The sequence below is a fragment of the Amphibalanus amphitrite genome, unplaced genomic scaffold (genome assembly GCF_019059575.1).
Source record: "Amphibalanus amphitrite isolate SeventyFive unplaced genomic scaffold, NRLGWU_Aamphi_draft 000296F_arrow, whole genome shotgun sequence".
NCBI lineage: Eukaryota > Metazoa > Arthropoda > Thecostraca > Balanomorpha > Balanidae > Amphibalanus > Amphibalanus amphitrite.
Window position 1 is genome coordinate 424,077 of NW_024881791.1, and position 27,958 is coordinate 452,034.

General features: G+C 50.0%; 2 protein-coding genes across 3 annotated transcripts; both read left to right on the forward strand.

Annotated features, from left to right (window-relative positions):
• On the forward strand, nucleotides 1-2,217 carry LOC122387750 (transient receptor potential channel pyrexia-like). Its single transcript, XM_043378200.1, has 2 exons — nucleotides 1-1,556; nucleotides 1,929-2,217. The coding sequence occupies exons 1-2, from the start codon at nucleotides 1-3 to the stop codon at nucleotides 2,215-2,217; spliced, it is 1,845 nt and encodes a 614-aa protein (XP_043234135.1).
• A 388-nt stretch (nucleotides 2,218-2,605) lies between these two features.
• LOC122387729 (transient receptor potential channel pyrexia-like) lies at nucleotides 2,606-9,551 on the forward strand. Of its 2 annotated transcripts, none has more exons than XM_043378148.1 (2): nucleotides 2,606-2,755; nucleotides 6,118-9,551. In XM_043378148.1, exon 2 carries the CDS (start codon nucleotides 6,125-6,127, stop codon nucleotides 8,738-8,740), a length of 2,616 nt encoding a protein of 871 aa, XP_043234083.1. In that variant the 5' UTR covers nucleotides 2,606-2,755; nucleotides 6,118-6,124; the 3' UTR covers nucleotides 8,741-9,551. The 2 variants fall into 2 exon arrangements, with proteins under 2 accessions (XP_043234083.1, XP_043234084.1); XM_043378149.1 differs by lacking the exon at nucleotides 2,606-2,755 and adding an exon at nucleotides 2,944-3,104.
• Nucleotides 9,552-27,958: the final 18,407 nt, after the last annotated feature.

Genomic DNA, 27,958 nt, shown 5'->3' on the forward strand with positions numbered 1-27,958 from the left:
ATGGACCGGTCAGCCACCTCCAGCAGTCCCGGGTTCGCCCCGGCGTCTGATGGGACACCGAGCCGTCCTGCGGAGACGCTGGCGCCGCATCCGACCGCGCCGGCCGCTGACGGCCTCGGCAGGCGGCTCTTCGAAGCGTGCTCTGCCGGTGACGTGGAGGCCGCCCGGGCCGCCCTGCAGGCTGGCGCACACCCGGCGCTCCTCGATCCTGCCGGCTACACGGCCCTGCACCGGGTCGCCGCCGGCTGGCACTGTCCCGAGACCACAGCTCGGCTGGTGCGGCTGCTGCACGACTGGGGAGCGCCGCTCGAGACAGCCAACGCAACGGGACAGACACCGGTGCTGCAGGCCGCGGAAGTCGGCAACACCGCCGCCTTGCTGGTGCTGGCAGAGCTGGGGGCCGTCTGCGACGCTGTCGACCATCACGGCAACACTCTGCTTCATCTGGCCGCAAGCTCGGGAAACCCGCAGACGGTCAGCGCAGCGCTTGACCGCCTGCCAGCCGACGCCGTTGGACGACTCAACCAGAAAGGTATGACGCCACTGCAGGTGGCCAAAAACCGCGAGACGGTGCGGCCGCTATTGGGTGCTGGCGCCCAGGCCGACGAGCCCACCGCCCTGATGCTGCTGAAAAATATGCCGTCCGCCATGCCCGACGTGCTTGACCGCTACATGACCACCAACGGCCAGCCGCTGGACAGCTCACAGCTGGAGGTTTACCTCGACTACATGCCCTTCTGGGACGTGGAAAGGAAGAAGCCGGCGCCGGAGACGGCTCTTCTGCGCGCCATCGTGGATGCCGACCAGAACGAACTGCTCAAGCATCCTTTGATCGAAACGTTCATGCACGTCAAGTGGCTGCAGATTCGACCCTTTTTCTACTTTAACTTCGCGTTCTTCGTGTGTTTCGCATTACTTGTGACCGCTTACGGGATGCTCCGCACTCGTCAGCCGAACGACAGGATAACGCAAGTGGTTGGACTTCTGACGGCCGTCTTCACCGCCCTGACCGGCGTTCGAGAACTGCTCCAGGTGGCTCACGGTGTGCGCTCCTACTTTGGCAGCGTGGACAACTGGCTGGAGCTGCTGCTGCTAGTGCTCAGCACTGCGCTGCTGGCAGTGCCGGACGCCCAGCAGTGGTGGGTGCATCACGTCGCCGCCTGGCTGATGCTGTCCGCCTGGCTGGAGCTCACACTCATGATCGGCCGCATCCCCGCGGTCGGCATCTACATCTACATGTTTGTTCGCGTGGCGCAGAAGCTGATTGGCTTCCTGCTGGTCTACTCGCCACTCTTGGTCGCCTTCGCCCTCAGCTTTTACGTCGTGTTCGGGGAGACGGACGCCTATAAAAGTATCCCTCTGTCACTGATCAAGACGTTCGTGATGATGATGGGAGAGTACGAGTACAACAGTGCATTTATTGATCACAGCCCGACCTACCTGGGAACGTCGCACGTCCTGATGGTTCTGTTTATAGTTAGCATGCCAATCATCACTGTGAACCTGCTCATAGGTCTGACCGTCAACGACATCCAAAGCGTGTTCATGACGGCTGGGTTGGAACGGCTGCGGATCACCGTCATCCAGATACTTTTGATCGAGTCACTCCTATACTCCGACCTTTTACGGAAAATATGCTGTTTGGGGTGCTATAAAGGGTACTTGAGAAACCTGGCCGTTCTGCCCAAAATGTTTGCAACGTCTGTCGATCAGCACTTATCTAGGGGATCGAGAGCATGCACCGCTGCAAAAAGGAACCGTTTTCCTTCGTGGAGCAGTGAACCGTGTGGAGTGCAGCCGCGTCCGGTCCCAGAGGCCCAGCTTAGGACACCTCGTGCAACATTCCGACCCAACGCACCCGACAAACTGCGGATGTACTGGTCGGACGGTCCGGGTCGGCTCCGGTACTCTGGTTTTGTCGTACACAGCTGGATGGTGAACAACATGCTGCGGCTGCTGCAGGAGCGTGAGGACCGCGCCGACCAGGGCGAGCCGCCGATATCGGCACGCCTGGAGGAGCTGTCGACCGGCTCGCCGGGAGCGGGCCGTCGGCGGCCGCAGGCGGCGGTCGAGCGGACTCCCGGCGACGGCGACGGCGCCAGCAGGGTGGAGCAGAAGCTGGACAAGGTGCTGGTCTCGCTGTCGGAGCTCTCGTTGAGGGTGGGCGTGCTGGAGCGGTGCGTGGCGCCGCCGGAACGGCACACGCCGCCGCTGTGACCGACCGGCCACCGCGACCTGTCGGGGCGGGGTCGTCTGTTGGGGTGCGGGGAGGGGCACGCTTTGTTGATTGATGCTGGAAATGAACACATAAAGCTGTTAGGCATAATGCATGAAAGATTACGTAAAAGCACCATTTTTTACACAAATATAAAGTTTACATACAAATACAAATGCGAGCAGTGCGAATACGAACTTGGTTGACATCACTATCAAACGCCATGCACGTCTGACGTCACACTCGGGCAGGACCGCGCCCTGAGCGTGACCTCACCCTTTGACTTCGATCGATCGCCGCCCCGGCAGCGTGAGTATCCCTGTTTCGCAGAAATGCCCCATATCTTTACCGCCCGGCTGAAACTGACGTCACGGCTCGCGGATCCGTAACATGACGTCACAGGCGGCGGCGCGGCGGCCGCGGGCCGAGCGGCGGCGGCGGCGGCAGTGCCGCTGTCAGCGGCGGGCGTGGAGTGTGGGGTGCGATAGTAAGGACCGCCGGCCACTAGTGGACAGATCGCCCTGGCGCCCACAGAGGCAGGTGAGAGCAGTGTGATCTGGGGGTAGGACAGTCAGTGTTGTTCTGACGTGTCGTGAGGAGGGAGCGTACTGTGCTATCAGCGGAGACCAGGCGCTCCCGCCGCAGAGGTCAGGCGCCGGACGCGTCGCGCCGCGCTTGCCAAGGCCGGCCGGACCTGGGCACCAGCGCGGCGCCAGTACGGCCGCACCGCACAGTACGGCGGCGGCCGGCGGCGCCAACACAGCCGGCAATGTGCGCAGTGTTGGCCGGGGCGGGGTGTGGCCCGAGTGAAGCTGTTTGCGTGCCAACGCCTACTGAGGAGCATAACGTGGTTTCTGTGAACCTTCGACCACCCTAGAGGATCGCCAAGGTATCCAGGGATGATGTAAAATAGCATTGAGCGCTCATTAAATGGTATATTTTTATGTTCAAGAAGTTCATTCGCTCAATGTCTACAAAATACGTTAACAAAGACATTGTCACGCTTCCATAACACCGGGCCTATCCATCATTCAGAACAAAGATAATTTGCCGAGGAAGTCAAGATTACGATATCAAAGTGCACCGTAAGCCTGCCGGCGCGGCGGTGAGATAACAATAATAACGTGCACATTTCCTTGGTCGATACGCTTGCCTGTGCCTTCAAGGAACTACCTAATACATGCTTGGAATTAAATCATATAAAATCCTATCATAATAAACGTTGGATGGATGAATAGTAGGGATAAGGGGGCAAAGGCCCAGCCGCCCCAGATAAATTTTCCAGATTCAATATCTCTTTTCGTTGAAAATTTGAAGAACAACCAGAGACCAGTAGCCATTACCTAGCCTTTTTCGAATTATGACTCAGATACATGCCTTTGCAAATTGCTTCTTTTGCACATCACCTTACGTTACGTTTGTTAGGTAAAGAATGACACAATAGCTACATAGGCATAGGTAGGAGGCATCTAATCGTTTTTTACTAAGCATATAACAGTTACTGCCATATGTTACTTTTGTTGCGCTCCTCAGTCGAGAGAACACGTACCTCTGACCTCTGAGGTCAGGTCAAGTGCCCCAAGGTACGGTTCAGTTTTTGGTGAATAACTTCGCAAAAAACGGCCGCAGAGCGCCGATTTTGGCAGCATCGTGTTCGTCTCGCTCAGGCGCGTCGAATGATATACTTTTTGTCCGGGTCAGGTCAACTTGGGGTGTTGACCTCAGGTCAAGGTCAGGTCAGCACCCCCAGGTCACGAAGTTGGTCGAAAAAGGTCATGTCGCATATCATTCGATTCGGCAGGTCTTCCTGAGTCCATTGGTGGCTTTCCCGACTCGCTAGCTCAATTTGATCAAGAGTTATTGACGAAAAACTAATATGACCTTGATGACGTCATAAATGACGTAACGCAAGGTCAACATTGCAAAAGTGACGCATCTAACCTTGCAAGGAGTGCATCAAATCACGATTCTGTGTGCTTGAGATAGTTGGAGATCGTTCCCGGCGCCAGAATAGCAGTTTTCATTTTTCCCCATTGACTTAGGTATAATGGTGAGGTCACGAAAATGACCTGACCTCATATGACCTTTAGGAAAAATCAGAGATATACAAGTTGTGGGACTCATAATGGATACTAGATCCTGCAAGTTTCATTTCCCTGTGACATCTCCTCTGGCAGTGAGGGCGTTGCGAAGTTGCGACATCTGAAGACCGTGCAGAGGTTCACTTATGACGTCATAGGTCAGTGACCTGACCTGACCCAAAAATGCGGTTGGTGTCAAAAGATCCGGCTTGGATCAAAGGTCAGGTATGCCAAGTTTCAGCTCTCTATCGCCAGCGTGTTCGGAGCTATCGTGAAAAAACCCTATGGGGGGGGGGCGGCACCCGCCCCCCCCCTCGGCCGGCGAGGGTTAAGGGATCCGCAGGTCTCGCCTGAGGATCTTGTCTGCTTATACAATATTGTCATGCACTCAACACCACACAGTACACAGCTTAAAATATTTGCGAAAAAAACTACTTTAAATGGTCTATTCGCCTGTTACCTATTATTAGGTATGTGTAAATATGCAGGAGGCCCGTCTGGAGCGCCGGGGAGGTATCTCACAGCTCTCCCTGACCGAGGAGGTATGTATCCCTCAGCTCTCCCCGGGGTTTGGACGGCACTATGTAGCTTGAGAGACGGGCCCAAAAGTCATCATCATCTGTTCAGTTTTAATAACCATCCTGTCTCTATTAATATGATGACTGATGAGTGTGTTTTGTGTCATCAATAAGCTTGAAAAAGTTAAATGTAACTATGCTGATGCACAATCTGTTTGGTAGCTCCAGCCGGCTGTGGTAGGTATTAAGAACTGTTTATGCAGTAGGGGAAGCGGGGGGAGCACCGCCACCTTAAGCATTTCTGCTCACCGAGCTGATATGCGTAGTAAAAACGAAGCTCTTTTGCATTCATGTGAAAGTAGGAATGTTTTCCTACATGTTGGCATAGTTTCCAGCGCTCCATTATAAAATTTCGCTACTTTACAGACGTCGAAAACAAGTCCTGCATTTTTCGTCCTCCAAAAAATGTGCGGGTAGCACCGCCACTGATGGCGATGTTATCCACAGATCGGCCTTACGGTGACAGCCACCCTTGGAAGCGTTACTGCTGTCTGAAATAGTAACTCAAACTCATATAAGACTCACAAGAGTTGGTTGTTAGTTTGTCACAGATCAGACTGTTTGTTGCGGACAATATGCATACAAAGCATGACAAATTCACGTTTATTTCGAAACATCCAGTGAAGTCAAACGTGAGGTTAAAAAACAGACGACGTTTGCGGCCTAACTAAAGCTCTTCTCCGAGCTGAGTGAATCATCATTGCGGCTTTATCCATTTTGCCACCCCTTGAGGTAGCACCGCCGAGCATGGCGGTGTTACCCCACTCACAGTCATGGACCGACAACGCCCCGACAGCAAAACAAGCCGGGACGCGATTCTTCTGTAATTCCTTTCTCAACAAAGAGCACTTCATGCCCTCAAATTTAACGTAAAAATCAAGGCATTTTGACTTGAAATGACCACTTACTTGCTGCTCAAACATGCCAAATGATTACAACGATGGTTTGAAATTCACAAAATGGGCAATTGCGATCTCAAAATCAAATAAATCTTAGCGAAACCTACCTCACGCGGCGTCCCGCTTCCGTTCGGACACCGAAATGGCGGGTGTTTACATTTACAATTCAGAGTTTTGCCGATAGAGAGGATGGCGGTGTTTCCCACATGGCGGTGCTACCCCCGCTTCCCCTAGGTAGTGGATGAAGTGTTCTATCTAGGTTCTGTTGCCCACTTACGTCAGCAATATCGGTTTTATTTACATCGGGCCCATTGCGCTGATCCGTGACTTGCACACTGTTACAGATCCAACATGGCGCGCTACATCTCATCGCCGTCAGAGGACGAGGATGTTCTACAATCCCTGCTGCCCGGCCAGCTGTCGAGCGATTTCCTGACGCACCAGATGAGCGCCATAGTGCGCCGGACCATCAGTCAGGATGGGGCAGAAGCGGCGCACCCGGCCGCCGACCCGCCGCCGGCCGGCGTCAGTCAGGAGCGCCGCCTGCTCTCCGCCTGCCTCGCCGGCGATACGCAGCAGGCCGCCAGCGCGCTCGACGCCGGCGCCGACCCCAACGCAAACATGCGCCACGTCACAGCCGGCCAGCGAGTCCGCCTCGGCAGCGAGACCAACACTCGGCCGCGCTTACGTGTGCCTGTGCGTCAACAGACGTTACCCTCCATGCTGCGACCTACTATTTTGCTCCACTTGGTGGCCGCCCTGGGTGACACCGCTATGATGGAGCTGTTGCTACGCCGCGGAGCGCGGCCCGAAATCAAGGACGCCGTTGATACGACCGCATTGCACGTGGTCGCAGCCGCACGGCATCCGATAGACGTCACTATTGAGCTGGTAAGGCTGCTGCACGACTGGGGGGCGCCGCTCGAGACAGCCAACGCCAGGGGGCAGACGCCGGTGCTGCAGGCCGCGGAAGTCGGCAACACGGCCGCTCTGCTGGTGCTGGCAGAGCTGGGGGCCACCTGCGACGCTGTCGACCATCGCGGCAACACACTGCTTCATCTGGCCGCAAGCTCTGGAAACCCCCAGACGGTCAGCGCAGCGCTCGACCGCCTGCCAGCCGACGCCGTTGGACGACTCAACCAGAAAGGTATGACGCCACTGCAGGTGGCCAAGAACCGCGAGACGGTCCGGCCGCTATTGGGTGCTGGCGCCCAGGCCGACGAGCCCACCGCTCTGATGCTGCTGAAAAATATGCCGTCCGCCATGCCCGACGTGCTTGACCGCTACATGACCACCAACGGCCAGCCGCTGGACAGCTCGCAGCTGGAGGTTTACCTCGACTACATGCCCTTCTGGGACGTGGAAAGGAAGAAGCCGGCGCCGGAGACGGCTCTTCTGCGCGCCATCGTGGATGCCAACCAGAACGAACTGCTCAAGCACCCGGTTGTGGAGACGTTCATGCACGTCAAGTGGCTGCAAATTCGGCGATATTTTTACTTCAACTTTGTGTTCTACGTGTGCTTCGCATTGTTGGTGACTGCTTACGGGATGTTGAGAGTTATGGACCCAGAAAAGCCGAGCACCACGGTGGTGGCTGGCTTCACAGCCCTCTTCACCTTCCTCTGCTTGCTGCGGGAAACTTTCCAGATGGCGTACAGCTGGCGACTCTACGTAAGCAGCATAGAAAACTGGCTGGAGTTGTTGGCCATAGGACTTACCACAGCACTGCTAGTCAGTCATAACTCGTACCGTCCTTGGGTAAACCACGTAGTTGCATGGCTCATGCTGGCCACATGGCTGGAAATGACCCTCATGGTGGGTCGTTTTCCCAGTGTCGGAATCTACATCTACATGTTCGTTCGTGTTGCACGCAAGCTCATTGGTTTCTTGATGGTGTACTCGCCGCTGCTGGTCGCCTTCGCTCTCAGCTTCCATGTGCTGTTTGGGCTGACGCCGGCGTTCAAGACTATTCCCCTGTCTCTTATCAAGACCTTTGTCATGATGATGGGCGAGTATGACTACGATGGGATGTTTTCCGGGAATGAAGGCCCATCGTACCCGGGTACTGCGCACCTCCTACTCATCCTGTTCGTGGTCAGCATGTCCATCATCACCGTCAATCTGCTGATCGGCCTGACCGTCAACGATATCCAGGGCCTTTTCAAGACGGCTGGCGTGGAACGACTTCGGATGACCGTGATCCAAATCCTGTACATCGAGTCGGTCATCTATTCCAACATCACACATGTGCTTTTCCGCACTCGTGTGTGTCGGCGAATGCAGGAGAAGCTGGCCCTTCTTCCGAAGCTGCTCCTACAGAATGTGGATCACCACTTGTCTGGTGAACCCGGCTCGCCCAAGACAACCAAGCTTCCCGAGAGAGCCGACTCCACGGATACTGAGAAAGCGTGCTCTAGCCTCTCGGGCGAATGTCCCCTCGTTCGCGCCGCCTTTCGACCAAACGAAAAGGGTCGCTCTAGATTGTATCGCTTCACGACGTCGGACGAGCTGCGACCCACGGCGTTCACCGTGCACAGCTGGATGCCGCGCAACATGCTGCTGCTGCTGCGCGAGCGTGCCGCCGCCGCGGATCGCGAGACGCGCGAACAGGTGCTGCAGGCCGAGATTTTGGCCGCCGTTCGCGCCAAGACGGAGAATCCGTTCGAAGATGCGCCCGAAGCAAGTCGCAGTGCACCGAGCGACCCGAGTCCCGATGGCGATGGCGCTCGCGGTGCTGGCGACGGTGACGCGGACTCGGAGGGTGCAGGAGCGGACGGACGCAGTCGCCGCGGACGACGCCGACGGCGCAAGAAGGCCGTCACAAGCCGCGAGGCAATCGACGAGCTGGGTCAAAAGCTGAACACTGTGCTAGCGGCCATATCTGAAGTGTCGCTCAAGGTGGGACTTTTGGAGCGACGCGTTAACATGCAAGATCAGGCTAGGCTGGATACTTTCTATTCTGCCTGAGTTGTGTCACGACGCGAGTACCTATTTCGCTCTAGCTGATCGTTTTGTCACTGTGGCTGAACCACGGTTAAGTTTTAACTGTTGATGAGTAATTTGTTGATAGGTTGCGCTTTTCGCATGCATGTGCAATGTGCGTTATATAGTAGGCAATAATCGGCCAGTGTTGTTTGCTCACAGTTGCTGTCACAAATAGCCATACAAACTGCAGAGGTCGCTCAAACAGTTCTTACTTAGCATATTTATGTGTTAGCCACCGGTTGACGTATAGGCTACTGAGTATTCCTGATCATCTCATGCAGCAGCAATAATGCAGTTACAATTTAAAAATGTTGTGTAAATAGCGTGAACCAGATCATATATATGCACAATAGTTAGGTTAGCTGCGTCGTATCATAAAAGTAGGTATGCTCGTATAGGTACCTATGGAAACTTGTCGTAGAGCGTTTTTAACAGGTTGGAATAGGTTCTGAGTGGGATGGGCACGGTGAATAGGCTGTGAACTCGAAACCAAAAAAGAAAAATCCAGCAGTGTTGAAAATTAACCAATCCATCCTTGACCTCACCGATGCTTTTCAGCTTGGTTCGTAGGGAAATGAAGGGTTGCAGCTTTACCATTGCGCTGTAAAACGGAACCAAACGAGTTGCGAGCATTTTACACTCGTGTAGGTACTGGATGAATTCATTCTTGTCCTGATTTTGCATAATTGATAGTAACCTCACCACACTTCTTCTCACTTTGGAATGCTATTTCTTTGTATTAAAGGTGATGCTCATGCGTGCGTTTGCTAATAAAAAAAAAAACTGGTGAAAATGTCTTGTGTAATGTGTTTTTATCATCGTAACACACAATGCGTAGGGGAATGCAGTTGCGCAGGAACCGGGGGGGGGGGGGCTAGCGGGGGCTGCCCCCCAAACATTTTGGCTGGGGGGGGGGGCTCGTAATGTATTTGAGCCCCCTCAGCTGGAGGAATCGAAATCGGAAATCTACCAACATAAATTCATACATTCATACATAGGCACGGGAACCGAAGGAGGGGGCTGTGGGGGAAGCTTGCCCCCACAACTCTGGGGCCGTGGGGGTGGTGCCCCACAATTTTTCATGAAGCCAGGAGCCGTTGGGGCAGCTTGTCCTCCCCAAATTAGGGGTTGTGGGTCACAAAGGAAGAAAGCATGTGTGAAAAATCCACCTCTTTCACTGGCTCGGCAACTCATTTGGCAGATTAAAACCTTGATTCCAGGTTGCCACTCAGCTGGTATGGAATACCTCACTTTTTTGCAAATATTTTCTTCTTTTTTTTCGTTGAAAAGACAACGATCTGAAAAGTAAGTGGCCTAAAACCGGTGAGATTTGAGAAAACTAGATTTGGGGGTACCCTAGGTTTATCTCTATTATGGTTCAGACTTCAGCCCCCCCCCCCCCAGTCTGGAAGAAGTTCCCGCGCCACTGGGGGAATGTGGGGCAATATGGGCACCCTAAGAAAATTTGTCTCCCATGCTCCTTAAAGGGACTATCCCACCTTCAAAAAAGTCCCGTTTAGGATTCGGAAATGTTACTCAGGATATTGTGATGAATTCTGCAAGTTTTTACGCGTTTTCATCGTATACTTTTTGAGATATTGCGACTTTTATATTTCTTCGTGACGTCATTTGGATCGGATCTGTGACGTAATAAGGATTTACTTCATGTCAATGTGGGGGAAATTTGGCAGCAAATATATTTACTAACTAATATTTACTTACTAATATAATATATTTATAAATATACGCCGATTTCAACTTATTGGTAAAACAGGTCGAACGCGTGAAACGGCTGATGACGTCATCAAATGGCCGTTAATAGTTAAGAGATAGGGCCTTAGCTAAGGCCCACTTTTAAATGAAGGGAACGAATTTCTTTAACACCACGAAACTGAGGATATTGCGACCAGGATATATAGTGGTTTCTGAACCTGGCCGCCAACTTGGCTATCTCAACTCAGAACTAATGCAAAGGTGGGACACTCCCTTTAAAGGTAGTGTGCCAGCTTTCCTGGACCATATGGAGTTAATGACCCGGATAAGGAGAACCGGATTTTTAGAACTTATCCATACCTTCAAAACTTATGGAAACGTCTTAAATTCTTCAAATTTTGAGTACCCCAGTGCGAAATTCGCCCCGACGGGTTGTCGGTCGTACCCCAACCACATTTCACACCACTATGAACAATAAATGCACATACTAAAATCGCTATTACCGATAGGCTCATCCAATCAAGTTTCGATAAACCCGTTCATCATCATCTCCTGCGGTTTCGAACACGCCTGTTAGGTGGCTTCTGATGCTCGTCGAGGTCGGAATTTCCAAATACGCGTGGTGCGTCGGGCCGCGCGCTCTGACTTAGGCCAAGAAAAATGCGTCAGCTGATCATTGTCATTTCTGCCACTTGCGTGTGGTGTAATGGGGTCATAACTTAAGAGACGGCTGTTTCATATCAATTATTTTACATAAAATCATATTTCAAACCACAAATTAATGTTCGACAGCCAAATTTAAGAAACAATACCAATACAGGCTTACAGTTTAAGGCTCGACATTGTGTTGTCTACGATTAGACAGCTGATAACTCATTCCCGTACGTCGTATGGTCGTAACACTATAATGACCTTTGCTTATTGTCACAAGTGCGCCGCATTCGCGATTGTTGCCCGACGCCTGTTTGCAGGTGAGCCCACTACAGTTGTTATACATATCTAAAAACCGATAAACTTTTAGGCGAAAAAGGCACTATTCCAGGCCCATTTTTGATTTTTTTTGCGATATTAGGTAAAAACAGAAGCTTCTTATCCTAGGAAAAATAAAACGGGCAATCTTTCAAAGGTGGCACACTACCTTTAACCCGCGCCCCGTTGGGCTCTGCCGAGCAACGCGCCCCGTTGGGGGGCCATTTTGGCCCCCCATAAGATCTCGAGAACCACGCAACCTAGCGACAAGCGGCAAACGGTGTTGGATAGCCCTATCAGGGAACTACCTTGTGACCCAATTTTATTGACCTAGGTCAAACCGATGACGTCACAGGTCAGGTCAAAGGTCCAATTTTCACCGTTTACAGGCATTTCAAGAAATGCGTTGTAAAATCGACTAGAATGCATTTCATTGAAAATCATCGATGGGGAAATGTTCTTCAAACACATATTTTGCTATTTGAGGTCACTGATACCAGGTCAGGTCGCAGAGGTCAGGTCACTGGGGGGTCACAATATGAAAGTGTCGTGTGATACATGTTTTATGGTCCATTTTACATGACAAATGCGATTATGTGGGTCAGGCAGCCTTTGGGGCCAGCTTAGGTCACCTTTTGGTCACCTTTTGGTCAAGGTCAGGTCAAGGTCAGGTCAAATTAGGTCAAATTTCAAAGTTGATATTTTTGCATAAAATGGGTATCGGATCGATGCAACTCGTCACGGGGAGTTCAATGGTGGTCTTTGTTTTGCCGTACGTGGTCTAGAATTGCTAAAAATTGAGTTCAAAAATTTGACGTCATCATTTTTGAACAGTTTTTTCGCTATAACTTGGCCAAAAAAACGAGATATCGATCTGAAATTTGGTATGTATATAGAAGAGCGCAGGGACTATCACATATATTCCGTTTTTTTCGAAATTCGGGAAAATGTTTGATTTTTTAGTTTTTCTAAAAAAATCAATTTTTTGAATTTTTGAGGATCAAAAACCCAAAATTTTGAAGATCCGAGATAGCAGTTTTGTAGCGCCGCTTTTTGTCTACCAGACCATATAAAGAACTTTAAAATTGCTTGATAACTGTAGATTTGGTGAGCGTTTCAAGATTGCATGTTTTTTGCTCATTTTTGCTCGAACATGACCTCAGTTTGACCTCAATAACTCCTGACCTAAGGTGACCTAAGACTTGAAATTTGGTGTGAAGGTGTCAAATTGATGCCCGGGAAGGTACTGAAAATTTGGCGGCGCTGCGCGCCGCTGTTTTCTTGCTATTTAGGCAAAAACCACAGGGGGGGCCAAAATGGCCCCCCAACGGGGCGAGGGTTAATTAAGGAATCGGAATCAAAACTACCGAGTATGGTGCTAAGCGAGACTTTGATGCCTTGCTGATTATGCATTTACCTGCTTGATCTGATATCCAGACGCATTAAAAAAAACTTTTTAAATAGGTCATACACTTTTCCGTTTTGCCCCACCCCTGAGGTAAAACGGGAAATGGCGTGGGGCAATACGGGCTATGATGATTTTTTACCTAGATATACTATCTTCTTCAGTCTCCGTAAAAGCTTTTGAAAATGAAAGAGTTTATCTGGCCAAGTATATATATATATATATATATATATATATATATATATATATATATATATATATATATATATATATATATATATATATATATATTAGGCACATACACGGTACAGTGTACTAATTATGAAGAAACATTATGACAACGTTTGAAACGTTTAACACAAACACTCCTCTTTAGAAAGAGCACATTTGAACATGCATTTATGAAACGTGAGTGAGCCAATAAAGGCAACCAGTTTTAACTGTAACAACAAAAAGCACTTCTGGGCACGTAAATGGGGTAAATGTGGTAAAATGGGGTACACTCCATATCGCCTCTAGGGGAAACCCATTTTACTTCCCGAAGGACATTGGCCATAGAGCAGGATCGTTCATGTTTATCAAAACAGCCGGCAACTTTCTATCGCAGCGAAAGGTTAACCCGCGCCCCGCTGGGCTATTCAGCCGTTCTATATAGGGGAGAGTGGGGAAAGATGCCCAGGGTTTTACTATGTCATATATTGTTCGAAAATGACGATCGGAAATCAAAAACTTGGAGTTTCAACGGAAGCCGACATCATTTTTCTCCAAAAATATCACACTTTCGTGCCTAAAATATGATGACTTTTTTTTTGCTATTAAGCATTTTCCTGAAGAAGTGAAAGGGGGCATCTTACCCCACAGGGTGGGAAAGACGCCCCCTGGCGTTGGGGAAGATGCCCCCTGCACTATATGTAAGTGACATAAATGGGCACGTGAATCGCCTGAACGAATCAGTAGTCCCTTCGAGCCTGCAGTAGACACCAAACGTCATCGTAAGGGCCCTCAAAAGTAGTCGTAAGGGGCTTCAGAGGTCATCGTTAGGGCCATCATAGTCCAGCGCGGCCAAACAAGCCTCCGTGGTGGCGTTTGGAGACCACTGTGGGGCCCTTATAGGTCTTCATGATGCTTGAGGGCCCTCGAGCCCATCGTGGGGAACTCAGATGCCAGCGCGGCCCATGGAGCCAACGTGGGAGCCCTCAAAGGATGTCGTGAGGGGCCCTGGAGCCAATAATGGGGCCCACAGAGGCCGTCGTGAGGGCTCTCAGAGTCAGATGCCGCCCAAAAAGTCGCTGTGTGGGCCGAGAGACCGGCATGGGGAGCACCCGACCGTACTGGACTCTCAATAGTCCCAGATTTGCTTTTGTCTCTCATCACAAGTATGTAATAAATGATTTGACGGGCTGCTTGAAGGACAGCCTACGGATTTAGGGGGGGGGGGGCGTCTTTCCCCATCAGCACAGACAGGGGGCATCTTACCCCAAGGTACCGAAGTAACATTAAATCAGTACAATTTGCTAGCCATAAAACTACACCCTGAAACAAACTGTTTGGGACGCAGTACACGCATGTTAATGTATCACGACTATAGCAAGGGACGCAAAAATTATCTACCTTCTTTGATATTTACAATGTTTTGACACCAAAATATTTTTTGAAAGCAGCAAATAAAAAGCATGCAATCACCAGCCAGCCGTTGCCCAACTGAGCTTCGCAAATTTATGTGCAGTTAACAAGGCAGGCTTCCGCTTTACGCTAAGAACATTAATTTCCAGGTTCTATTCTTTGTTTCGCCGCTAGAGGGGGTGGGGCGTCTTTCCCACCCTGGGCATCTTACCCCACTCTCCCCTACCCTGATTCAGCCATACGCGCCCTGCTGGGGGGCAGATTATGCCCCCCCTGTCTAACTTCCGAACCGATGGTCGTAGAAAGACGGGGGAAACGGCAATCGAAAGCTCTCAACAAGGCGGATCTTAAGAGGCAATTTTTTTTGCTTAAGTAGGTCAGGGGTCAGGTCAAGGTCAGGTGAAGGGTACCTACAAACTGCAAGTTTCTACAGTATCGGCCTTGCACCGTAGTTGCCGAAGAATGGACTGAGACTGATTGCCCAAAACGTGTTCTTAGGCTACCAAGACAATATTCGTTGCATACAATATCATTCAAAGGTCAAAGTCAAGGTCAGGTCAGGTCAGGTCACCAAAAACAAAATATACAAATGGGCATGTGCGACACATGTTCTATAGGTCATTTTATTCATAGAATTCAATAGGCACACTCAATAAGTGATATGGACCACCTGTGGATGAATTTCAGGTCGAAGTCAGGTCAAGGTCAGGTCAAGTGAGGTCAACTTTTGAAGCTGGTTGTTAAGACCTAAAAGGTGTCTATCTGATGCACTGGCGGATCCAGGCTTGCGTTTGGGGGGGGGCCAACTCATGCAGGAGCCAAACCTAGGGTACCTACCCCCAAATCCTGTTTTCTCATCGGATTTAGGTCACTTATTTTTCGTCACAGCCGTGATACTACTAATATTTTTTAACTAAAAAGAAAAATATATAAATGGTAGCCCACCCGACCCATGCATTTATCTTACTTTGTAAACACTTACCATTGCTTTTGTCGACCAGTTAACCCGCTTCGAGTCAGTGCTTCGGTCCCTTTGCGGGCCGGGAGGTGGTTTTCCCCGCGCGGGGCTGGGGGGGGGTAAATTTTACCCACCCTCGCAAATTTTTGCAATAACTCAAAAACGGCGGCGCGCAGCGCCGCCAAACTTCACGTTCCCTGAAAATTTGAGTGGAATCCGTCGGAACATTTTTGAGAAATTGACGTTTTAGTGACGTCATGTTCGCCATTTTCGCCTCAAAAACGGCGAAATTTCAAACGCCGCTAACATCTTCATTTTTAAAGGAATCAAGACGTAACAAAAAAGGTTATACGTGATTCTACTTTGTCTATCAAATGGCTATCTCGGTTTTTTGAAAATTTTGGATTTTTGCCAGAGTTTTTTTTTTTAAAACTGACTTTTTTGGGAAAATAATTAGAAAATCCAAAATTTTGGGTGTATCGAAAAAACCGGAATATATGTCAGAGAAGTGTTCTATGTGCACCTGCATACCAATTTTTAGAAGAATCGGCTAAAAAATGTGGGAGTTATTAAAAATTTCATGACGTCACGACACACAAAATTTTGAAAAATGAATTTTATGGAAGTTCTAGACCTCGTAAGAAAACAAAAATAGCGCCATTCGATTCGCCGTGAAAAACTGCATCAGATAGACACCTTTTTAGGCCTTAACAACCAACTTCAAAATTTGACCTCACTTGACCTGACCGTGACCTGACCTCGACCTGAAATTCATCCAGATGTGGTCCATATCATCTATTGAGTGTGCCTATTGAATTCTATCAATAAAATGACCCATAAAACATATGTCGCACATACCTTTCTCTATATTTTGTTTTTGGTGACCTGACCTGACCTGACCTTGACCTTGACCTTGACCTCTGAATGAAATTGCATGCAGCGAATATTGTCTTGGTAGCCTAATTACATGTTTTGGGCAATCAGTCTCTGTCCATTCTTCGGCAACTACGGTGCAAGGCCGATACTGTAGAAACTTGCAATTTGTACCCTTGACCTGACCTTGACCTTGACCTCAAGGCTCAAACTTTAAATTAAGTACATGTTTTTAGTTGTCCGTGATGATATCTTTCGATTGGCGTTTGAATTTTCCAAATCGGACCATTCCCAGTAAACATGCCGACGTCGGCCCGACGTCGGTCCAACCTCGGCACGACGTCGGCTGCATGTCGGATATGCCCGCATGTTCCGACGTCCAGCCGAGGTCCAGCCGACGTCGGGCCGACGTCGGGGCGACGTCGGACCGACATCGGCCGCTGTTTTGACCGTTAAAATAATATAAAATGCATGTTTCATGTTTCATAAAGAGCTTCTGTATTCAAAATATCCTCAGGAAACTCAAATCTTCCTCCACGCCGCAACCCCCTGATCCGGACTGGACGGGAAACTTTATCCCATTTGGGATTGCCCGTAAGCCGAGCTCGCCCGTAGCCGGGTGCGGTGAGTGCTTGGGGGCTGCTCGGCCTATCCTTTGGTCAGGCTCAGCCCCGGCAACTCACCAGGGCCGGGCCCAGTTCATACCTATAGAAAGGCCAGTCGGCAAGTGTCACTTTGCCAAAGTGCCACTTATCAAAGGGACACTTTGGGAAACGTTGGTGCAGGTGTGTAAGAGTGGCTATATGAATCCATTGTGGGGTCGCCCTTTCCAATAAGTGTCACGCTCACGTAACAGCAATGGGACCAGGGACTCTATATCAGTGGTCGGCAGGTCATTCGGGGTCGTGCCCCCTTTTTGGGCGCCAGGCAGGGCCATTACCCCCACCTACCAGACCCCATTGCTGACACAACCAAGTTTACTGAAATTCCATACCGTCCTAGAACTCTTTGGGTATTTGTGCATTTCCAATGCATCAAATTTAAAACATGACACTTCCTCCACAAAACATTTAATACCTATATCCCAGTAGCGGCGGAACACCTTCAATTAAGGGGGGGGGGGCACTGCCGACTTTTGGTCCCATCCTTTCCATGCAACGCCATAGGGCTAATGTTAAAATGCAAAAATCAAAGGGGGCACGGTGCCCCGGTGCCCTCCCCGTTCCGCCGCCTATGTTATATCCCACTTAACCCTTGTACGTATAGGGGCGGCGGATCACGTAAAAAGCTCACGTAAAAGGCATTGGATCACGACCAAATTGTACCCTCGAGCCCATCATTTTTTTTTTTTTTACCAGCCCGGAAAATATCATGACCTGAAACCAGTTGTACCAAAAGAAAAATAACCGCCTGCCGGAATTTTTGCCTCAAGACCGCTTCACATACGGAGCGTAAACGCGATGGGCTCGTAAGCGGATAGGGCTTTACCGTTTACGCTCAAAAAAAAAAAAATCCGGCAGGCGGCTATTTTTCTGTTGGTGAAACTGGCCTCTGGACCCATAATGACCGTTGGCTTATGAGCTTTTTCTGGAGATCATCTTGAGCCATAAAATCTCACTTCAAGAAGTTATAGCGGGTCCCGATTTTCTCGACACTTGTCATTGCCCTCTTGAATGAGACGGAATGACCAAGGACCTTAAAAATGGGCAGCAGCGGCTTCCTATTGTCACGGGTAGCACGCTCGTCTTTTTTATGCACAGCTCCATCTCAGAGTCCGAGAGGCTGCGGGGGTCCGATCGACTACTCCCCCTTACGTTAGCGGCTGTTGAAACGCCAACAGCCGGGCGAGGGTTAAAAGTTGCAGCTGCTTTTATACGACTGTACGGAGGGGTGAGATGGTGAGGCGAGCAGGTACATGAAAATTGGTATCTAATCAATGTGTGCTGTGCCTTTGGCCTGGGCTAATCTTTGAACCCTGGGATGCAACAGTCACGATGGCTCCATCACTGGAGCTACAAACTCTAAAAAGATAGGCTTTCTCAGAATCCCTCATTACCCCCACCGAAAGGGCTCCATTACCCCCAAAGGGGACATGCCCCACCATTTGCCGACCCCTGCTCTATATGAACTGGACCCAGGGTGCTCGCTAAGAAGACCAATGTCTCCATCCTATGATCATGATGCTATGATCCTTCCGGCTCTGAAATGGTCTTGTCAGACCGAAAGGGCATAACCCAACAAAACAAACCAACTCCGTTAGCTGGCTGCGTGGTGTAGTGGTTAGCGCACTAACCTCGCGTTCGAATGACACGGTGCTCGAATCCCATCGCCGGCTGATGCTTTTGACGCGTGTTGTCCCAGTAAACATGCCGACGTCGGCGACTGGGGGGCTCGAATCCCGCCGCCGGTTGATATTTTTGGCGCGTTGTCCCAATAAACATGCCGGCGTCGGCCCCGTCGGTCCAACGACAAACGATTTCGTCAACCTCGGCAAACGATCTCGGCCCGACGTCGGCTCGACGTCGGCTGGACTTCGGCTGGACGTCGGAACATGCGGGCATATCCGACGTCCAGCCGATGTCGGGCCGAGGTTGAACCGACGTTGGGCCGACGTCGGGCCGAGCCTCGGCCCGACGTCGGGCCGACGTCGTCATGTTTACTGGGTTAGTTCGGGAGATAACAGGGGGGGGGGGTAAAATTTACCCACCCCCAGCCCCGCGCGTTCGGCTAGAGACCCCAGCGCCGCGCGTGTTAAAACGCCCCCCTGTCTAACTCGGCTCCTGGGCCACGCACTGATTGAACTAGGTTTCATTATCGTTTGGGGGAGGGGGCAAACGGGCCACTTTAGGCCTCTGGGAAGGGGGCATGGCCCTATTCTCACCTGGTATTCTCACCTGGTAGGGTTCACCAAGCCTGACAGCCCTAAGGATAGTCAAGGCAAGGGAACCCAGGATCAAAGGATGCGCCAGTTGAGATAAGAATTCGCGAGTATAGAGGGGTTACATAGCAACTGGAGTTATAGCATCCACATTAATAGCTCATACGAAAAAATACATGTGAATCAAGAATATTTGACACGAAGTTGCTCATCATCAACTACTCCGCAGGCTGGTACAGTTCGTCACGAATCGCATCGGCCAAGGCCCTCTTAAAGCTAGTTAAGTCAGGTGCGGTCACAACGTTTTCTGGGAGGCCGTTCTAGATGTGTATACATCGGATGGAGAAAGAGCGACGACGAACATCTAGTGTAACATGTGGCACGCGTATCTTGTAACAATGGCCTCGAGTGCAGCCGTGTAGTGGACGAGAGAAAAACGTCTCAGGTTTTATATGACTTTTACCATTAAATATTTTCCAATATTGGATTAAGTCTGCGCGCAGAAGCCTTCCCATGCGACTGAATACATATCAAGTTTTCGCAGACGCTCCTCATAATTCAGATTCTGCAAATCATCTATATGTCTAGACCACATCCTTAGCACACGTTCCAGTTTAACCATATCGCCCTTGTAACCAGTGTTCCACACGCATGAAGCATACTCTATCAGTGGTCTTATGTGAGTTTTAACCCTCGCCGGCACACGGGCCATTTTGAGTCCTTCGACGGCACAAGGGGGGGGGGGGTTGGTACGACCCCCCCTCGCGTTTGGCCCCTGATCGAGCTAGAGCTTCGCGGAAAAAATGAGCGTGTTGCCCGTCACGAGACGAAGCCGATGATACCCAATTTTAAGGTCCTAGGTCATCGGGTGACCTTCCAGGTCAGGTCAATGACCCGAAAACCGGGAAAATCGGGACCTGTTAGAAAGTCGTAAAGTGTGGCTGCTATGTGGTTTTCCGGGGTGCTGATCACGAATATCGTGTTAGTTTTGATCAGAGATGATGTCTTTAAGCATTTAGACCAGGTCGGGTCAGGTCAGGTCAGGTCAACCGGTAGGGGTTGTGACGGGTATTCGTAATACGTGTCAACCGCCTCGGACAGCTTCGTAACATGTTACGAAGGCACCAAAACTACTTCGTAAATGTTCAAATGGTTGCTAAATTCGAATTCAGCTCCAAAAACTAGCCTAGAAACATGTAAATTTCGAAAAAGTGAACCGAGGTCACCCAAGGTCACCAAAGTTCAATGACCTGACCTGACCCTCAGGTGACCTTGACACCCACCCTAATGCATGGGAGCAACATCAAATCACATGTTTGAACGTTTAAACCACGAAAAGCTTGCAAACGCGCGGCTAATGCGAGCCGACATGCGCCGAACCGCGATTTCGGCCAAACATGGTCACAGAAAAGAGGTCACAGGTCAAAGGTCATTGGGGTCAGGGTCATGAAATTTTCAGGGTAGGTGTAAAATTGATCAATGCGAGGGTACTGAAAGTTTCGTCGCGATCGGCCGCTTTTTACGCGAGTTATTCGCGAAAAACCTTAGGGGGGGTTGCATCAACCCCCCCCCCCTGTGCCGGCGAGGGTTAAAGAGGAACAACATGAAATCAGATGAGCGGCAGACAGTTGACTTAAGAAAACTGTAACATAAACCAGACGCTTTGTGTGCAACAGATCCGATGTGTTCGTGAAATCTAAGCCTTGTGTCCACCAGGACACCAAGGTCGCCGTGTGAGTCACAGACAGGAAGGGGACTACCCTCGAGGGAGTATGAAGGTGGTACCAGGTCCTTAAAGCCTTTCGAGAAACGCAGGACCGCACATTTCTCTCTGTTAATCTTGAGACCCCATGATACAGACGTATCCCAGCCAGCAATTTTGCTCCGGGCCCAAGCAGGCTCAAGTGCGGATTGCCCGAGATTTTTAGTCGGGCTAAAGTCGGCTAGGGCTTGGGCTAAAGTCGGCGTATGACACAAAAACGCCGACTAAAGCCCATGCTCTGCCGGAGGTATGCCCGCTCTGCGAGCTCCGGACAGCCGTAGTTTAGCCCTAGTTGAGCGACGATTGGCGTTAGCCCGATTTAAGCCCGAGCAGTGAATCCATTTATATAATGGAGATTACTCTGGGCCCGAGCGGGCTGAACTCCGGCAAGCCCACTCTGTGTGCCCTGTCTATCCCGACTTAAGCCATAGGAGTGAATGGGGTTTATACATTGCAAACTGCTGTGGCTTTGCTCGGGTTCGGCTCGAGTGACGGCTCCTGTTTTCTCAAGTCTCGACTTGACTTCATCTTGCTTTTGCTTCACACTGGATCAAGTAGCAAGGAGCAGCCAATGCACTTTCAGCAGGTTGTGCGGTTTCAATGCATATTTAAAATTGTTACGGTCACTCATATGCTCTGTTAACCGGTCATCGAGCATTGCGAAAGGAAAGTAGTGGTTGACTTTGATAGTGAATGTATATTAGGTATAAACGACTACAGACACTCAAATGAAACACAAATACATGAAACAGTGGAGTGCAAACTGCAGCAATAATATGACATGAGTCATGAAAAAGCGCCATCAAAACTATAAAACAATCAAAGGCCCGCTAGCCTCCTTCCCCGTTCATAATACTTGGTTGAACACTCAACCGAAAACATAAAGGACAGCAAGTAATCGCTCATAAGACATAAAGCAATTAGCAAACAATCGTTTATAAGGAATTTCACTCTGGTGAATGGGAGCTTTGGAGGCGTCTGGCTCATCCACACATAGGTTTACACTATACACATCTGCAGTAGGTGGTCGGCCAGCTTTCGGCGCAGTTTCAGTATAATGTAGGTAATACCTACCTACTTAATTATAAGCAGGCAGTTTCCGCTAAACCACTTGGCGAGGGCGACTGCGGCGTGCACCCGGTCCTGGTTTGTATAACTATTCCATTTTTTTTTTGGAACCATTTGCTCTAATGGTACGTACCTGAAAAAGAGATTAATTGGTTTAATTTACATTGCATGTTTGCTTGAAAAATAACTTATTGTTGCATTAATACTGTAAAAGCACTTCTCATTGATCCGTATAAAATGATCATTCGATTTTCAACGCGGACAGAGAATGAGCGTGCTCGGTGATAAGTAGATAAATATTTGTGTTTTGTATTTCATTTTCCTGGTTCAGAAGTGCTGGTATTTCACAAAGATATGAAGGCACGGAATGCGGCTTTTCTGAGCGAGGGTATAAATCGCCAGGCTGAACAGCTATTCAGCTTCATGTTTGATGGCGTGAAACTCAGTCAAAATCATGACGTTTACATACGATCAAGCGCACCATTCAATACACTTACCTACCGTAAAACTCCATGCCAGTCCACGTGATAAGAGCAGTGAGCACTATCCCTTCTTCGCGCTGTCACACGCGCCCAAACATCAACCACCAAATGCCCCAACACCGGTGTGTCGTTTCGTCGCACAGCGCACAGACTGTCACAAACGCTGCACATGATTGGCGCAGAGCTGCGCATGCGCGAACAGCCGAACAAGTATGGCTAAGCTCCGGCTTTACTCCAGTGAGCCGAAGGACACAGCCAGCTTGATCAGCCCGCGCTCCGCCCAAGTTAAGCCTGTTTTGGATGCGCGGGCAGATGTCGGGCTGAGCTACTGCTATCCGCACTTGGGCATAGCTGCGGCATGCCCCAGCTCAGCCCTAGTAAAAAATGCAGTGGTTTTGATCAAAGTGGGCAAACCCAAGCTAAGCCCAAGCTGCCCAACGTTTGCCACAGTTCAGCCCAAGCGAATTGCTGGCTGGGATTGACCAACAAGTCTATATCATTCTGAACAGATGGAATCACAGTCGGGCAATGTCCGCGAGGATACTTCACACCGGAATAAATCTTGAGGTCATCTGCAAATATCTTGTACTTTGATATCAATTTGGAGCCAATGTGATTTATATAGACCAAAAAAAGTAGCGGTCCCAAGACCGAACCCTGAGGCACACCACTGTGGACAGGTCTGGGGCCACTGAGATGTCCGCTAACAGACACTCTCATCTCCCTGTCAGATAGGAATGATGCTATCCATGTTAAGAGCTGACCGGTAATGCCAAGAGACTGGAGCTTCGTTAACAGGACTTTGTGGCAAACAATATCAAAAGCCTTACTGTAATCGAACAACACTAAATGCCCCCTCCCTGGATCCGCCAGTGTAAGAGACCATTGGAGCTGCAGTTGGGTACCTCAGACGTCAGGGTACGCCCTCAGATCCCAGCTAACAGGAAACGTTACTACAACGTTGTTACAACGTCGTGTTTCGGTAAGTTGCGAAATTACGTTTTAATTACGTTGTAGCAACGTTCTGAACGTTGTGAAGCCATGGTTTGGTCCGAAAGTCGTGGTAAAACGTCGTGACAACGTTTTATTGGTACGTTGCAGCAACCGCGCACTTGCAGCATTATATTTTGATAATGCATGGTGACATATATGGCCATATAATGCATTTCCTTTGACTTTCAATGCGCATATTCAGTTTTCATCGTTAAATTTGACATATTTTAACACTTGGACTGTTCACGTTGTCAGCTGGTGGTCGCCAACACGTTGTTAAAACGGTTTTTCACAACCTTGACGTTATAGGTACTGAATAATTAGCGGTGTTTTTACAAGTAAATTCTGATACCTTTCTCTCTTATCTCTCTCTAATATATATATATATATATATATATATATATATATATATATATATATATATATATATATATATATATATATATATATATATATATATATATATATATATATATATATATATATATATATATATATATATATATATATATATACCGGGTGGCCCAGAAAAAACGTTCCCAACTTTAAGTCAACATTTCTCAAAAAATGATAAAGACACAACATTGAAACTTCGAATAGTCAATGCGGCGTTTATTTTCAGTAAATTGTATTATTTTTATGTTATTTGGGCAATTACTTTTTAAATGGTTTGTGTTTCTAGCATGCCATGTAAAAATTACTTTTTTGCTCAGATGTTTACTAAAAAAATGTGAGTTAACGGGCCACTTCCATCTCGGTACCACGGCCTGCAGCCATGACTGTTACTGGCAACTAGCCTCACTGATGGTTCAGGCCTTAGGGTGGCACATTCCCTCTATTTCCTTATTTGGTCGATTTACTGTTTGATCTTCTTGAAGGGAGGGCGATCAGCAGTAACCCATGCACCGTGCCACTCCTTCTGCTCGAAACAGGACTTAGTGTTGAAACGAATTGCATCCATGAACACCATTTTGGCTCAGTATTTGAATATTCGGCACATAAATGGGACAAAAATATATAAAACAACAACACACGTGCTGGTGTCATTCACGTGTTCCATTTTTCTATTTTTTTTCCTTACATGGTACGTCTGAGCCAATCATCACTACCGTCCAACATAGGCAAAAAAAGCAAAAACGTCTTACTTAATTCAATATAAGATTGCTGGCTTGAAAATGATGATAGAGTGTTATAATTTGGCATACCAATGCGTAAAGAAATGACGCAAACTTTATGAGAATTTTGGCTCGTTATTTGCACTCAAATTTGAGATATAGGCCTCCAAAGTTCGGAACGTTTTTTATGGGCCACCCGGTATAATATATAACATGTGTAAATTGCAAAGCGTGTCATTGGCATGTTTTGCAACATCACAAGCGGAGCTAGAGGCTTGCAACTATCCCTATGTAAAAGCGGCTGTTATCCGCGGCTGCCAGCAAGCCACGCGGGCCGCCACTCAGGCGAACGGTGGCTCGCGCCCTGACCTCGCGGCTCGCCTGAAGGGCCGTGACGTCAGTGTCACCGGCCGGCGTTCAGAGCCAGCCGGCCGAGCCGCAGTCTACGCGGCGCGAGCGAGCAGTGAGGGCCGGCGGTGGGCGCGGCTGAGATAGCTGGAAGATGAAAGATAGCGCCAGTTGTCTGCGTTTGATGCGATTGTTGCTTTGACTGGTAAGTCAAAGTACCATTTACGAGTAGCATTTGCAAGATTGTGCCTTGTAATACCGTGCGGTCTAGGCCATAGGCGGCGGAACGGGGAGGGCACCGGGGCACCGTGCCCCCCTTTGATTTTGGCATTTTAACATTAGCCCTATGGGCGTTGCATGGAAAGAATGGGACCAAAAGTCGGCAGTGCCCCCCCCCCCCCCTTAAATGAGGGTGTTCCGCCGCTACTGGTCTAGGCTATAGTTCATTGTAGCTCTAGCCTCTAAGGTGTTGACATGTTTGATCTAGCCTGTCGCACTGTTACGGAAAGTGGTGCAGGTATTTTTGTGATTTTTTCATGAATTGAATGTCTGATTTTCCCTCATGTCTTCCCGCAGACGTCCTGCAACTCGTCAGCGCGCCTTGTGGCAGGCCTACTGTCGGCAATGCGGTAGCGAAGTGGCTGTCCGGAAGCTGCGACCGGAACGGGGGGTGCGCAGACCGTCTAGTCAAGCACTGCCAGCTGCCTAGGGACATCGAGGCCGCAAATGAGCCGGTGCCTAACGGTCTGCCGAGTGATCCTCCCAGCGAGGGTTAGTGAAGAAGTGAACTTCCACCAGTTCTGGCGTGTTAGCGGCTAGCGCCAGAGCCGGTAGAACCCAATTCCGTCCCACGCCCCCATGGGGGCGCCCCTGGGCCCCATGCCCCATCACCGATGCCGCCGCCGTAGTTTTTTTTTTGTAAATTGACCTGTGTGATGTATTGAAATATACACTTCTTACATGCCTTTTTTACAAGTCTACAGAACGGGAAGAGAGCGTCGGAAACACATTCTGAGTATGTTGCGAACACGTTGAGAGGGCGTTGCGAAAATGTTTAGGACGTTTACTCAGGGTCGCAGGGACGGCAATACGAAGTAGCGACAACGTGGTGCGCACGTGATAAAAACGTCGCAGAGACGTTGCCAAAGCGTTCTATACTCCTCTGCTATACTCCTTGTAGTCACGTTGCGGAACGTGGTGACAACGTTCCAGAAACACTGTTGGTAGGTTACAGAAAACATTTTATAACGTTGGCGGGACGTTGTAAGAACAGTTTTGGGACGTCACGGCCACGTTACAGAAACGTTGTGATGACATTCAAATGCATGGTCGGATGACGTTGTCACGCCGTTGTCTGGAGTCTACAAAATTACGTTGTCACAACGATAAATCGGGACGTTGTGGTAACCATTCGACAACGTTTAAACGACGTTGTAACAACGGCAAATTGTTAGCTGGGATGTATAGGACTCGCATGGAGACCTCTTATGCTATAGTGGACTGAAAGGACCCAAAGGAGCCTGTCTATAGGGCTCCCGGAGATAGATGTGGGCCCTCAGAAGCCCGCCAGAGCCCCCAATGAGGGATAAGTGAGGGATACCAAGTGCCTGCAATTGCATATTGCATAAGCCATAACGCCTTTACAAATCAATATATTATGTACCTCAGACGTAGTGTATATTTATATACACTGTGATATTCATAGGCGCGGGAGCCGGGGGGGCAGTGGGGGCAGTCTGCCCCCCCAACTCTGGGGCCGTGGGGGCGGTGCCCCCACAGCTTTGAGACGGAATACCACACTTTTTTTGCAAATGTTTTCTTTTTTTGTTGAAAAAGCCGAGGGGTGAAAAATAAGTCGCCTAAAACCGGTGAGAAAACTAGATTTGGGGGTACCCTAGGTTGATCTCTATTATGGTGTGCCCCCCAGTCAGAAAGTAGTTCCCGCGCCCCTGGTGATATTATGTATCAGTGGCAGATCCAAGGGGGGCCACATGGGTCATGACCCCCCTTGGTACGCCCGGGGGAAGCACAGGCCTGTCAGGGGCACCACCGGCCTAGCATGGGCACCACCAGCCCACCAGGGGCACCACAGGCCTAGCAAGGGCACCACGGGCTTGTGAGGGGCCCACAGGCTTGTCAGGGGCACCCCAGGTCTGTCAGAGACACCAGAGACCTGCCAGGGGCGCCGCCGGCCTTGCAGGGGCACCATGGGCCAGTCAGGGGCACCAGAGGCCTAGCAGGGGTACCACAGGCCTTACAGGGGCACCACCGGCCTTGCAGGGGCACCTTGGGCCTGTCAGGGGCACCACAGTCCTGTCAGGGCCCAGGGGCACCATCGGCCTAGCAGGGGCACCACAGGCCTGCCAGGGGCACTACCGGCCTCGCAGGCATCACGGCATCACGCAGGGGCACCTTGGGCCTGTCGGGGGCATCACGGGCCTGTTGGGGGCACTTGAGGTTTGTCAGGGGCACCACAGTCCTGTCAGGTCCCAGGGGCATCAGCAGCCTAGCAGGGGCACCCTAGGCCCGCCAGAGGCACCACAGGCCTGCCAGGGTCCAGGGGCACCACAGGCCTGCCAGGGTCCAGGGGCACCACAGGCCTAGCAAGGGCACCACGGGCCTGTCAGGGGCACCTCAGGCTCCCGTGCCCCCCCCCCCCCCCCGATCCGCCAGTGATGCCACACCACGCGAAACACCGCCAACTACCAGCTGCCGCGCCAAAACAATAAACGCGTGCCAACAACAGTCTTTTTTTTAAGGTCGACTCCGCTCGCGCAACTTTTGACGGCGCTGCCTGGTGCTAGCGTTTTACGATGGCGTCATAGCGTAGCGTCAGAGTGGAGTTCAGAGTGAACAAACTCCACTCCTAGTATTACAAGAGTGGAGTTCGTTGATATTGCCATGGTAACCCCCGAGAACAACGTAAACCCAACGCACCGAAGCGCACAGCGCTCTACCGTGAAACACTGCCTAGATCCATATATAATGTCAGATTCACAAACGTAAACATTAG